The sequence below is a fragment of the Thamnophis sirtalis genome, unplaced genomic scaffold (assembly GCF_051295495.1).
Source record: "Thamnophis sirtalis isolate CommonGarterSnake01/CBP01778 unplaced genomic scaffold, rThaSir2_p1.2 scaffold_3, whole genome shotgun sequence".
Taxonomy (NCBI): domain Eukaryota; kingdom Metazoa; phylum Chordata; class Lepidosauria; order Squamata; family Natricidae; genus Thamnophis; species Thamnophis sirtalis.
In genome coordinates, this window is record NW_028261383.1 from 71,772,038 (window position 1) to 71,787,548 (window position 15,511).

The 15,511-nt window shown below is 36.3% G+C and overlaps 1 protein-coding gene across 2 annotated transcripts in view; it reads right to left on the bottom strand.

The window, feature by feature from the left end:
* Positions 1 to 478: 478 nt before the first annotated feature.
* The window catches only part of SLC6A11 (solute carrier family 6 member 11), a 104,189-nt gene continuing 89,156 nt past the window's right edge, over positions 479 to 15,511 (bottom strand). Inside the window, exons 12-17 of one of the 2 annotated variants that reach the window (XR_015695905.1) lie at positions 14,246 to 14,348; positions 8,809 to 8,909; positions 5,762 to 5,932; positions 2,853 to 3,777; positions 1,397 to 1,449; positions 479 to 1,106 (exon numbers count right to left, since the gene is read on the bottom strand). Coding sequence is in view for 1 of the 2 variants with exons in the window: in XM_087709117.1 (XP_087565243.1) it covers positions 3,625 to 3,777; positions 5,762 to 5,932; positions 8,809 to 8,909; positions 14,246 to 14,348 (528 nt within the window). In the remaining variant the exon portion in view is untranslated. Of the gene's footprint in view, positions 1,107 to 1,396; positions 1,450 to 2,504; positions 3,778 to 5,761; positions 5,933 to 8,808; positions 8,910 to 14,245; positions 14,349 to 15,511 lie in introns of those variants that run through there. The other variant, XM_087709117.1, reaches the window with a different exon arrangement.

Genomic DNA, 15,511 nt, shown 5'->3' on the forward strand with positions numbered 1-15,511 from the left:
AGATAGTACTCCTTCATTAATAATTTTGAATATTATGTAAATATTGGGTGACAAAGGGATGATATATGGAGATAGACTTAAAAAGGCCTTGCTCTTCTTTTGATATATTATGTTAATATATTAATAAGCATATACTCATCACCTTATCAGAATGACTTGTATGTTGCCACATTGACCAAAAGGCATGGACTTATGAACCATTGATTAATACTAAGAGTTCAATCAGTGCTGGCTAAAATGGAATTAACCTGATTCTATCCAAGAATCAAATTCTAAAGCAGCATTTTTTATTTTGTTGTTGTGATGAATACTGTGATAATATCTGTAAATAGACTAAGGACATTCAGAGAACGCTGCAATTCTACAGGTATACTATATAGCAAACAGCTTTTGCATTGTTGCCATGATAAATACAGGTATTTATCCATTTAGAAGTGTACCAAGTACGCAGTGGATTAAGTAAAGCAAGAACCACACATTTACCCATTTTCTTTAATTTTTTTAAAAAGTAAGCAAACAAAATGTTGTGCTTCCTTGAATACCAAATAAAAATTTTGTGTAAAAGTGTACATAAATCTCATCTCTTCTTTACTTTTGAATAATACTGCATATACTTCAAAAATGAGCATTATTGTTTCCTACTGCACATCACAAGAAGTTATCACAATGCCATTGCTCTTTATCATCTTCACATTTTGTCCCAGAAAAACCCCTCCATAATTAGAAAATTGTAACCAATTTTCCAGCAATACATTAAAAAATAAGTCTAAGAATTGAATGGATTAAGTAGTAAATATGGAAATTAACAAGGACAACAAATAAGAAACATTGCTTTAGACCATATCAAACCACATGAATGTGTGTAAAGCTATTGGTGAATAGCAGCAAATAGAAATCATATTCATAGAATAGTTCTTGAGTTGGGGCATCTGTATGAAAGCAACATTCTATATGTGACAATCCATATCAGCGAATCATCTCAAGACAATGAAAAACAGATCCTCTTCATGTTTACCAGATAGGAAGGCCTTTTAAACACAATGGAATTTATCTGTGCATAGGACTGGTCTAAAGGTTTCTTTAATTTTAAAGACAGGTTACATTACCTGAAAAAAAACAACACTATATTGTGATTAGTAGATGTGGCAGCAATAATTTTTGAGACAATTACTTCACATTTTTGAAAATACCTATACATAAATAGTTAATTATTTAACTACTTCCCATAAATAACCATAGATAACCAAAGAATTTTTAATTACAGATTTGTATCTTTTAGTAATTCATGTAATAATAGAGACTCATGAGGAGATTCAGGAACATAGAATACAGACTACCTTCTAAATTAACAACTTGATTTGTTTTGTTTATTTTTTTAAAAAAGCCTGGTACTTACCACATCTATAACTTGAAAAAGGCAATGCATAGATTCTAGCAATGGGAAATTGTCTATGAAGAAAATATAAATAGATAAAAAGTCAATAATACAGATTTATCACATATTGCTGTCAAGATAATTCAAAAGATCAAAGCATGCATATGATGTAGAGACTGACTTTTTTTGGTTCATTTGGAATCTATACAACCTATGTGGTTAGGGATTAAACTGCAAAGGTGCATGAAAGGGTTCTTTATATTGCACCTTTCTTCTTCCTTGAATAATGAGATGTAATTATTTCAATAGGTTTGACAGGAGAGATGAAGACTAATATAGAGCATATATGAATATGCTTTTACTGCACTAAAAGTACATGTTTTTTGGTATGTATGAAACTTTCCCACTTTGTATCATCACCCACTTCTTCAGAATTTCTTCTAATAAAACATCTGAAGCATATAATTCATTGTAGGTTTTTTTAAAGTGACATACTATTTAAAGATTTTTAACTGAAACTGTCTGAATGTTTCCTGCTTTGGTTTTTAATTGTTTAAACTCAGCAATATAAGCATCCATGCCGATAAAATTCAATAATACTTAAATAAAATCAATGCTTCCTGTAGTAGTTGATCTGTAATAAATGATGTCAGACCCCAGAGTTGATAGTGTCTTAATATGGTTTAATTATTTTTAAATTTATTTTTAGATTAACCTTTAAAATAATTTTAACTACTGTGTTATAACTGGTGGATTTTTCCTAGTGTTATAGCACAAGAAACAATATAGGGATTTATTAAAATTAAGGAATTTATTAAATGCCTTATATCTACGTATATATCAGTTTTTCAAGTACAGTAACTTTTGCTAGCTACTTATGAAACAAGCCATATTTAAGCAGTTTCCTCCAAAAAAGCCACAAGTAGAATTCCCCAAATCTCTGGTCAGCTGATAAACATGCTAATTGGCATTGTAAGAATGTCAGACTGAAGAGATCTTGTATTACCAAGTTGGAGAAAACTGAAGACATAATTTCCTACCATTGTACTATGACTTTCTTTCAATGTCACATGCATAAACTGTGCATGTCTCTCTGTTAAAAACAAATCAAAAGTCAAATGCAAAACACTTGAGATAGTTTATGTAATCATTAGGATCAAACAAAGAAGAATAAAATCCATACACCAACACCTGGGAAATCAAACTCTATTAATATCACTAGCATCTTAATAGCTTTTTTATGTATAAAAATAATTTCTATGAGAATTCAGGAAAAATATAATTCAACTTGTCTCCATCACTTTTCTATAAGTATGTTAAGTAGGTCAGGCCAAAGAAACAAGTTTAAAGAATACATTTCCTCATTTACTTTTTATAAATAAAATATATATTCTGTAATCCTAAGGGAAACCATAACATGTACCATTATATCCATCACACTGACTCAGAGCTAGATCTCTCGTATTAGAATACATACATTGAAGAGGCCGCCGTTGAAACTCCAAAAGCTTCCAAGATGACTCCATGAGATGTGGAGTGTGTTATTCAAGAACAACACAAGTCCAAAGCAGAAATTGGATTCAAAGCGCTGAGCAGAAAAGCATGAAAACAGGCTTGCCAAATGTCAATGTTTGGCCTGGCCAAGGTAGGCTTGTATCATTTCTTTACTTATACAATACACAAGCATGACTGAAGGCTATCAGTGCTCCAGTAAACAACTCTGGTGCTCCACAGAAAGATTTAGATCAACATCCATGGTATTGGATCAGGCCCCAATTCAGGAAGTTAGGTGTTAAACAAAGCTACATATCTGAAGAAAGTACCCTTACAGATACTAAAATAATGACATTGTGATTCCCTTTATATACATACAGTAGAAGCTGAAACGGTTGGACATGCTTACAAATTAGAGGGTGTAGTAACTATACAACACATGCCTTAAAAAAGTGTAAACATTTTACCACAGATTATACAGATCCTTCTAGGCGCTATAAAAACACCAGAATCACAATATTACAAGTCATCACTAACAAAGAATTCTATTTCATTTTTATATATATTTATATATATTTATATATAATTGTTACTTATATAATACTTAAAAATCACTTTTAAACAATTATACAAGTTCACTTTAAAATTAACTTGTTAATAAAGTTGTGCAAAACAAGCTGCTTTCTATAATTAAGTGAAGGATTCGTTCATTTATTTATGTCTTCATTTTTACAAAAATAATAATAATAGTTCATTTAGAAATGTGTCTCTTTTTCTGTAATGGCTGAAATGTTGCCATCACCTTTCAGTTTGGCATCGTAGTCATTTGCTGTAGTAACGTATGAGCCAGTTCTGATCTTTCCTCTCATTTTCAGATCTGGGCTAGCTACAATCAGTTTTCTGAATCTCTGGAAAATAGAAAGCAAATTAAAAAAAACATTAAGTATTTCTGTCACTCTTAATAGTCATGCCAACTCAATAAAACCTAGTTCACACATATTGCTCTTTTAAAGCACAGGTTCTTGAGTATCAGAGTTTTAACATCATAATATATTTTGGTGTTGCATGTTGCAAACTTAAAACTATGTATATATTTATGTATGTATGTATGTATGTATGTATGTATGTATGTATGTATGCATGCATGCATGCATGCATGCATGCATAGATTTGATTTGGAAGAGATATATCAGAAAGCATGGGAGGATGAATGCCACACCAGTCTATACCTCATTAAAGCAATCATGTCTCCTTCCAGGATTAGATAGCTGTAGTGACAGGTACAGTCAGGTGATGTGTTCAAAGCATGTTTGAAAGCACCTCTTTGGAAGTGAATTTGAAATAATTTGTTCTCCATTCATTCCATAATAGATTACTTAAGATAAAAATATTGTTGCTACGATGTGCATAAAACAACACCTTCACCTGTTCTAAATATTTACCAGCTAACAGTTTCCACTTCTTTTTTAAAAAAAATTTTATTGAACAGTTTTTTAAAAAAGATGAAAAGAAAAAAATATTTTATTTCCAATTTCCTTCTGTACAACATTTCCACCTCGGTATACCTCCATTGTAAATGTACTTTCCACCTCTTATTTCAGTTTCTCTTTGTCTATACATATGATACTATTACATACAGTCTTTACAATCCTTCTTTCCATTTATACATGTTTGTTCATCGCTACCTATACATTGTTAATTCCAAAATCCCGTGTCTTCTTCATTTAGTCTTTCCTTAAGCTTTACACCTGTCCGCTAGCCATTTGTACCACTCGTTCCATGCTATATAATATTCTGCTTCGTCATTTTCTTTTATTTCTTTTGTAAATTTGTCCATCTCTGCACACTCTAACACTTTCATTATAACATTCCCCTCTGTTGGTATATTATTATTATTCCAATTTTGTGCATATGCTATTCTCGCTGCCATTATGATATGTATAATTAGCAATAGCAATAGCAGTTAGTCTTATATACCGCTTCATAGGGCTTTCAGCCCTCTCTAAGCAGTTTACAGGGTCAGCATATTGCCCCCACAGTCTGGGTCCTCATTTCACCCACCTCAGAAGGATGGAAGGCTGAGTCAACCTTGAGCCAGTGAGATTTGAACCGCTGAACTGCAGATAACAGTCAGCTGAAGTGGCCTGCAGTACTGCACCCTAACCACTGCGCCACCTCGGCTCACAATTAAGTATTGTGTTTTTTTTATCATAATTCCTTGTAGGTATTCCCAATAAAAATAATTCTGGTTTAAAATCTATTTGCTGTTTAGTAATTTAGTAATTTATTCAAGCCATTTTCTTATTCTATTCCAATATTACTAGAGGCTTACTATATAGGACATTTGTTACTTCAATTTCTTCCCTCCCTCCTTCACATTTTGGTTTAAAAATGTTTCATGAAATATTTTTCTTATGCTTGTGAATTGACAAACCATCCCTAACAAGTGTTTGTATGCTGCTTAATCAATATAATAGAGGCTATTCATTTGTGGCCCTCAAGTGAATGCTCTGGAATAAGTCCTTAAATAGGCTTGTGATTATTTAAACGTGTTACGTAACGTAACGTAAACGTGTTATTTGGGTAACAAAAATGTCCAATTTTGCACCCTCCCAAGTTGTCTCTTGGTTTTTTTTTACACAGGTATCACCATAAATTAAATGAAGGGTAAGTTAATAAATTGACTGCTATCATCTGACATCTGCATTTGTTTTATCACAATAATAGGCACTGTGTGGAGTCAGAAGGTCCTTACTTCTGCAGTACTACCAACGGAAGATAAAGACTCAGAATTCAAAAAGATGTATATCCTAATTTTTCTTCCTGGGCTTCTACCTAGAACTGCTGCTCGTCTATTATATCAAACTGCTTTATAATAAAAATAAGCACCACCTCCATGATGGTTCCTTCTGTTTTCCAGAGTTGTACACAGATCCCCAAAGGAATGCAGACCATGGAGGAGAGAGCCATCATCCATCCAATACCATAACCCCAGTCCGGGTATATATATACATTGTTGTACTTCAAAGGTTTATATTTCACCAGGAAAAATATGAAGATGCCCTGAAATAAGGAAGAATGTGTTACGTATCCTTGAGAGAAAAAGAGAGAGAGAGAGAAATCTTGCTTAGAAAACTCCTTCATCCTAGTAAATTACTATAGCAGGTCTTACTTTGGAAGACAGACAGGCAGCATGCTATCTCTGCCGTTTTCTTCAATTCCAACACTTACATAACTTGCATCTGTCTCCTATTTCACCCAAAGGAACCAGATTTCACATTGAAATCCCAATGAGCTTTAATTTAAATAACAAAGACATAAAGACTTCTTTTCAATTTAGTCACAAGTTGCATTTGTACAGATCGACTTGTGAGTAGAACATGTTTCCATTTGCATACTACTGAGTTGGTTCTTCTATCTTTCACAAACATTGCAATGTTTGCAATTTCAGGTGGCCTCAACCTGTACAAAAATACCAGAACGTTCAATACGCCTCAAACTACTTCAAGTTTCAAATATTTACTTCTGGAAATAGCTAAATCACAGCAGTTTGATGTGTTTGTGAGGAAATGGAGTTGAGAATTCTGTACATGTTTTGCTGCAGTGGCATTTCTCTCATAAAGCATCAATATAACAATGTGTATCTTATATATAAACCTTAATACACAATAGACAAAATGTACACAACCATACATGGGTGCAGACAGAAATGCTTTATATCGTATGAATCTCTTGCAGAATTTGTGAAAACCCACACATAAATATGTATATACAGATTCACATGTATTTAGACAAATATATAAAATGCACATAAATTTCATATTAACTTTTAAAAATTATTAAACTGTTGTGAAAATTACCACAATCCTACATCACTGTTAATGTCAGGTTTTCTTTATTATTTTATCACTTCAAAAATACCTCTGAATCATCCATTTATATTATTTGCAACCTTGCATTTATATGTATGTATGAATGTATGTATATACAGTGGAACCTCTGATCATGACCGTCATCCATTCCAGGACTTCAATTGCAACCCGACTTGGTTGTGACCGAAAGCAAGAAAATCAGCACATGTGCATACAAAAAAAAATGGTGCAGAAGGGAAAATTGCCGCAGCAAGGAAAATCACCATGGCTGTGTTTGATCGCCACCCGAGTATTTGTTCACGACCAGATGCAAAAAAAATATGAAATTTTTGGTCGCCACCTGATTTGGTCATGGTCAGAAGCATTTGTGTCCCAAAGTTCTACTGTATATGTATATAGGGAGTGTGTTTGCGTATATTTGTGAACGAAATGGGACAACTTGCCACGGCCAGCTTGCTATGGCCAACTCACCATGGCTAACTTGCTGCAGGACAATTGTGGAACAATTCATTGTGGAACAATTTAATAATCTATTTAATAATTTTAAATAGATTAAAAAAACATTTTCTTTTTTGCCATTCACGCTTCATTCTGTCCCTCCTTTTGTATCCTTTCTTTAGTGATTCTATTCCACTATTTCTTTAATATTAGTGTAACTCTTGTCCTGCAGAGATTGTCCTGTGGTGAGTTTGCTGTCGCGAATTGTCCTGTAGCAAGTTGGCCACGGCAAATTGGCTGTGGCGAGTTGGCTATGGTGAATTTTCATAGACCCCTCTATGAATGTGTTTCTGTGCACGCTTGTGTCCATACCCACATGAACACATTTATCTGTATGTACAAATAAATCCATCAATTTTATCTGGTATATTAGTGGCACCAAGTGAAATTGCTCATGCCAACAAACCAAGTTAGTTTTTCCCAGGAATTGAGGGATACAGCAAGATTTGGAGACAAGATTTATGTGAATCAATTAGGATTCAGTCCCCCACATCTTTGTCCAAGTGCTCATGATAGGCAAATTAGTAAACTCCTATGCCATGTAGGAAATGCCATATATTTAGATATAACTTAGATCTCTTATGTATTCTATCATTGCAATATGAATTAATGCACAAAGAAACAGTGTGGTTAAGGCATCAGCTTGGAAATTGGGAGGCCCTGACTTCTTGTCTTTAGGCATCAAGGCATCATCTGCATGACCCTGGGCCAGTCACTGTCTCTGAGCCCTAAGAAGGAGGCAATGACAAGTTATTTCTGAAATCTTGCACACAAAAAAATTCAGGACCTGTCCAGGCAGCTATCAGGAGTAAACACTGACTCAAAGGTGCACACAGATATGTACACACACACACACACACACACACACACACACACAAACACACACACAGACACACCAGTAGTGGGATTCAAATAATTTAACAACCAGTTCTCTGCCCTAATGATCAGCTGGGTGGGCGTGGCTCAGTGGTCATGTGACTGTGTGGGCGTGGCCAACTCAACATCACTCAGGTCAATGGGCGCTTTGCCTTAGCTGTTACAATGTAATAAGGGTTAACCGGAGAGGCAATTTCTGTAAGCAGGGCAATAAAGATTAAGCTAGAAACAACACCAGAATGTTTCCTTCCTGCCTTCCTGACAGGATTAGCCCTGTAAAGCGGAGAAAAACAAAAGAAGATTTCTTCCAACAACCGGTTTTCTGAACCTCTTAGAAAGTTAAGAACCGGTTTTCCCGAATAGATGCGAATTGGCTGAATCCCACCACTGACACACACACACACACACACACACACACACACACACTTGAAGATGGCAAGAAACAATGGCTTGCCTGAATCAAGATGGATAGGAATAGGAAAAAAGGGAAAAAAATTAATATAACATGATCAATAAAAAAATAGCTAAGGATATTTCGTAAGATTTTTTTTTCACTTAACCACTTGAGATTTGTTGCATTCTCCTTGTATTATCTACTTCTGCAAAATTATTTGAACAAAGACAACCTGATGAAAACCTTGCCAGAGTCTTACTAATTGTGTTCTCGTATTAATCACAAGTTTTATTACTTACTGCACAAATGCCAGGAGTAAGGAACATCCAACACCATTTAAACATTACTAGTGGTCTGTACCCAATCATATCTTCAATGTTGTCGTAAAACCGATTGCTTCCTATGCAAAATAAAAGAGCAAAGAGTGAGTGTGCATCCATTAACACTTTTACTTTCAATCAATGGAATGCTGTAGTGACACAGACATTTATACACTATTTCTGAGATTCACCCCTTCTCTGTGATTGTCAATGAATGCATAAAAATGGAAAGCAAAGGCAGCTGCTAAAAATGTGCCTGTTGGTGGAAAGAAACATTGCCCGTTATTTACAGGTAAATAACTGGGTCTGGTGTATCTACAGCTACAGTAACACAGTTCTTTCCAGGGCTGCTTTAGGGCCCTGAGAGTGCTTTTGGCATGATGTCCATTGTGTCACTACACATCTGAGGAAGGGACGTACAAGGCTGTCACTTTTATTTTCCTTTGGAGCCACCTGAGAACGATGCTGTATCATGAGGTTATGCCATTACAAGAGTAGGGAAGCGCCTCAAGCTTCTTGATGCATTACCTTCCAAATGTAACCCAAAAATAAGATGGAACCTATTGCCAAGATAAGGAGGGGCTCCAAGGGGATGCACATTAGCTCAGCATCAATTATTTCATTACCAGCAGGAAAAGACAGAGGGAAAGAGAACAGCAAAAACATCATGCTAAGACATTTTATTAAAGCATCTATGTGAAACCATTGGAGGAGGTCACCTGTAGCCATGGGGTGAAATATCATCAGTATGCTGATGATGCCAGCTGTATATTTCTGCCCCTGGTGAAGTAAGCAATAATGCTGATGTCCCGTCTTGGTCCTTGGAGGTTGTACGACTTTAGTTCAACCCTGGCAAGACTGAGTGGCTTAGGGTTTGGAGAATAACATTGGGACCAGGAATATGGTTGTTAAGCCTAAGTGACTTAAGTTCACTAAGTAAAAATTCAACTGTACTTACTTCAAATTTATTTGCTTCACAGGACTGCAAAGGTTATAAATGCAAGCATTAGTTGCAAAGTTACTTCTTAATCCCTGTCATAGCTCTGAACAATTGCCATACAAGACAATCACTAAAAAGATTACCCATAGATCAGTGCACATTGCATCTCTGTTCAGCGAGTGCACTGATTACCAGTTTGTTTGGGGGTTCAAGTAGCAATAGCAATAGCAGTTAGACTTACATACCGCTTCATAGGGCTTTCAGCCCTCTCTAAGCGGTTTATAGAGTCAGCATATCGCCTCCACAGTCTGGGTCGTCATTTCACCCACCTCGGAAGGATGGAAGGCTGAGTCAACCTTGAGCCATTGAGATTTGAACCGCTGAACTGCAGATAGCAGTCAGCTGAAGTGGCCTGCAGTATTGCACTCTAACCACTGCGCCACCTCAGTAAAGGTGCTGCTGCTGATTTCTAAATGGCATGGAGCCAGGTTATTTGAGGGACTGCTTCGCCCCAATCACATTAGGTCTGGCAGAAACAGATAGATAGAATTCTTTATTGGCCAAATGTGATTGGATACACAAGGAATTTGTCTTTGGTGCATTTGCTCTCAGTTTATATATAAAGACAAGGTACAATCATCAAGAATCATAAGGTACAGCACTTAATAATAGTCATAGGGTACAAATAAGCAATCAGGAAACAACCAATATCAATATAAATCATAAGGATACAAGCAACAAAGTTACAGTCCTGCAGTCATAAGTGGGAGGAGATGGGTGATAGGAAGGATGAGAAGACTGATAGCAATAGTAATACCGCCTTAGTGAATAGTTTTACAGTGGTGTGGGAATTATGTGTTTATAAGAGTGATGGCGTTCGGGAAAAAAAACCTGTTCTTGTGTTTAGTTGTCTTGGTGTGTAGTGCTCTATGGAGTCTTTTTGAGGCTAGGAGTTGAAACAATTTATGTCCAGGGTGCCAGGAGTCTGTAGATATTTTCACAGCCCTCTTTTTGATTCGTGCATCGTACAGGTCCTCAATGGAAGGCAGGTTGGCAATAATGGTTTTTTCTGCAGTTCTGCCTCTCCCCAATCACATCCGGTCTGGCAGAAACAGCATGTTGCAAGTACCATCCACAAATGAATGCCATCTGATAGGATCCAAGAAAGACCTTTTTCTGCCACAACACTCTTTGGAAGATCATGTTCCATGAAATCAAGCTGACCCTGAACTTGTTGGACTTCTGGAAAGTCCTGAAATCATGGCTTTGATATCTGACCTAGGAATCTACCAATGGTGGTCTGGAGTCAGTCGAGGAAATTAATGGTATTCTCCCACATATTATGTTGTACTGGTTGTTAATAGTTTTATTGTTTATTTTATTTTATTATGATTTTTGCTATTTTTTAAAATTATCTTTGCATTTTAACTTTGTTAGCTGTCTGGACTCATGGAAATACAATGAGCAGCTATATAAAATCAATCAATCAATCAATAAGATCTTCTATTTTCCTTGAAGAAAAATGGGATGCTTATTCCATTTCAATGAACACTTATTTCGGCAGATGATAAGCATCTATGTACCTAAACTGAATAACTTTACAAAAATTTCCTAAATTAAATTGGAATGTTGCATTAAACCATTAATTCATGAAAGTTGGATAAATTTGAATACTTTAAAGATATATACATACATACATACATACATACATACACACACACACACACACACACACACACACACACACACACATTTAGTGTCACAACCCCTGGTATGCCCCAATTATGGGAGGAAGCTAACTGCTAACAAGCCTCTTGTGATGAGCCGATAGACAGATAATGGAAGCAGTTAGCTTCCTCCCATAATTGGGGCATACCAGGGGTTGTGACACTAAATATATACCTACTCCCTGGCTTCAGCTGATAAGGAGGAGGACCTGTGGCTTAATGGTTAAGACATCTGCCTAAGATGTAATACAGCACAGGTTCGAATCCCAGTAAGGGTATGGCTAGCTGATGAGAGCTAAATAGCTTGAAATAGATCTATGCTAGTCTCCCTTAATTTATTTATCAGCACAAATATAACACACACACACACACACACACACACACACACATATGTATGTATGTATAAAAAAACTCTTTTTAAAATTCACTTGGAAAATCAAACCAAGTTGACTTGAGTTGATACATTTTTTTTGTTGCAGTCAACATCTGACTTTAACTTAGATGTACATAATAACAGTTTATGCTTCAAACTGGCTTCTGCAATTCATGCAATACTTGAGAGAAATATGTTTGTTTTTATACTAGCAATACAGTTTTAATGCATTAGATTGATAAATCAAGGGACACTCTTTATTCATATTTTATTTAATACACTGGGCCATTGATTCCTGACTGAGTCCTCCTGTTGTTCAGGGTGAATTTAGCTTTCTGGGAATATTTTATTATATAAGAGCACTTTAGGTAATCAGATGTCAGATGTTAGGTAATCCATATACATATATGGGGTTGCATCTCATACACTTAGTACTGAATGCAGTTCACACATTTACTAGAGTCTGTATTTAATTATTGTAAGTTTATTTTTTTCCCCTTACATTTATAATTGTTTCTATATTTTTTTTTTATGGCATTGTGAACCCTTGTGATGACTCCCCCAGACACTTTCCCAAATACCTCTCCAGATGTCAGCTGGGAGAAAGATGAATCAGTTACATGTCTGGGGGGGAGGGAGTTGGTCAATGGCTCTTAGCAGCCATCTGATAGGGATTTGGCTGATGCACAGCTGCATCAGGACAGCCCTGAGGTTTCAGGTGGGGAGACCACATAGCTGCAGCCAGTCAGTGAAACTTTTTCATCTGATCCGAGAACACATAGGGCAGAAAAAAGGCAGGAGCAGTGAAGATTACTTGTGAGGAGGCAGCTTCATCCTTTTTAATGAGCTGCACCAGAAGCTGGGTATTTAGTACAGAAGACAGATGGAGGCAATGCTGGGAACATATTCATTTCCTAGTTGTGTTTTTCCTGGTCATTGTGATTCATGCCTTGCTTTGATTGATACCAGGATTGTGCCTTGTGAACTCTGCACTTTCCTTACCCTGTGAACCAGGGGTGGGTTTCTCGCCCCGTTCCAACCGGTTCGGTTGGAACGGGGCCGGCGGCGTCCTCGTGCACGCGCGCAGTGCATGCATGCGTACTAGCGCCTGTGCGATGCTCCAGCTGCTCCTGGAGGATCGCGCAGGCACTGTATGCATTCTGTGCATGCGTGGAAGCGCAGAACTCATCAAAACCGGGTAAGAAACGCGGGCGGGCGGCTGGATCCTTCGGCGTTCCCGGAAGTTACTTACTTCCGGGTTCGCCGACCAACCAGTTCGCGGGGACCGCCGCGAACCGCCTGAAACCCACCCCTGCTGTGAACCCTCTTGTATTGTGTATTTAACTTTGCCCAGTGGGTTTATCTCATTTGGGAAACTTTCAAGTGCCTTGTGAACTCATTGGCCATTGCTCTGTGGACTAGCATTGGTCTGCTTTTAGCAGGACTTAATTGAGATTATTCTGGATTTTGGATAAAGGGAATTTCTGGGGAATATTAATAAATCCACTAAATCATCGCTATGTTCGTGTGAGTGAATGAGAGGGTTGCACAGCCATCCGGAGTTTCTTTGGATAAAGTGATACGTGGCATATAAATTTAATAAATAAATTAAATTATAGAAGTATCAAATTAATTAATTAATTATTCACAAAAGAGTCAAAGTTAAATATGTAGTCTGTATTTAACTCCTAAACCCTTAGAACCAAGGATGTTTATATGGGAAACAATATGGGAAGATCTATAAATCTTTGAATCCCTAGCGCCACGTAATGGAGTGAGCTCCGGTTACTTGTCCCAGCTTCTGCCAACCTAGCAGTTCGAAAGCACGTAAAAAATGCAAGTAGAAAAATAGGGACCACTTTGGTGGGAAGGTAACAGCGTTCCGTGTGTCTTCACCGTTTAATCATGCCGGCCACATGACCACTGAGATGTCTTTGGACAGTGCTGGCTGTTTGGCTTTGAAACGGAGATGAGCACTGCCCCCTAGATTTGGGAACAACTAGCACATATATGCAAGGTGAACCTTTACCTTTACCTTACATACTGACAAGGTAAATTATCTGACAAGGTAAATTATAGAAATAATTTCTGTGGGAAGAATTCCAGAAAGATGGAGGCAAACAAAGATAACATTAAACATTTTGTTTTGTTGCCCCTGCGTGATCCTTTCTCTGCAGAAGGCCAGAAAAATTTCCCCAGCTACTCCCTGGAAAAGATACTGATCATTATGTATATCTAGTGTACATTTAACATGTTTGAGACATATTTGTTTAATGAGAAACAGGACATAAATAATTGACATCAAAAATACATTATTCAAATTATCCAGAAAAGTATTATGTAATTTCAAGGCAATAACATCAATCATCGACTTACCATAAAACCAGCCAATGCAGATACATTCAAATATAGCAACAAAAAGAAGGCACATTCCACTAGCAGCATAAGAATCAAATAGTTGGAAAACATACATTCCACCCTGAAAAAGAAAATTAAAAAATAAGAAGGTTGCGGTTTTGTGACATTTTAGTGTTAAATGTGAGGATTATTTTCAGATAGCATTCACTGGAGGATACCATGTAATATTTCAAATTATAACTGAATAGGAGGAAAATACAACATTCTCTTCCTTTGCCCAAGTCAAGAGGAAAATTATTCCTTTAAAGGCATTATTTTCATTGTGGGACACTTCCATTAGTGTAGTAATATTAGTCTCACAGCAAGGATTTACCTTAGAGTAGTTAAAAGCTAACCTTTATCAGTAAGCTTAGGTAAGAGACATCTGATAAAATGCTAGCTGTTCACTCTAAACTCTGCAATACAGCTTAAAGTGAAATTCAATCGACAAGAAAATTTGCACAGCGTTTAAAATGTTCGTCAGAAATTACATAGCACCAAAGTGGATATTGCGGTTCTTTTCAACAGCAGTGCATTTGTCCTACTAAATTTAACTCATTGAATGTTTTGGGTTTTTTGAGAAAAAAAAATTGTAATGAAAAACCTTATGTGACAGTAAATGATGCAACAGTGCCATTTGGTGGACCATGATATATATTGCAACTTGATTCTACTTTGCAAATCACACATTCTAGAATGTACAACATAGATTATACTCTTTGAAACAAAAGGCATAGAAACAGTGTGCTTTGAAAAATTATTTTCTCCTTTTGCTGAAGTCTATTCAAAACAGTTGGGTAAGCAGCTGCAGTAATAGATGTTGGGTTTTTCTCAGAATCATGAACATAGGCCTCTAAATACTATTTTATGGAGAGTGACAATAGTGGTGTGACTCTCGTATTCTTTTCCAGTCGCACAGAGCTGAACACTGTGAGTAAGGCTTTGGTCTCTTCTGTGAAGTAGGGCTTAATACATGTTTCCAATCGGATTGTATGCATATTTTCCAGTGAAAGAATCTTCTAGACTACCTCTCCACCCGAAAACCTGAACTAGTCACATATCTCTTCTGCAATTAAGAGATTTTTTTTAAAAAAAAGATTACTTCTTTTGTTTATTTAAGGTATTTCTATAGCTTACTTTTATATAAATATTTTCTGGTAATGGCATAAAATCAATGTTGGAAGGTATAATTTAGTGTGTTGAATCCAATTCCTTATTCAATTCATGATAGTTTCCATAAATGGG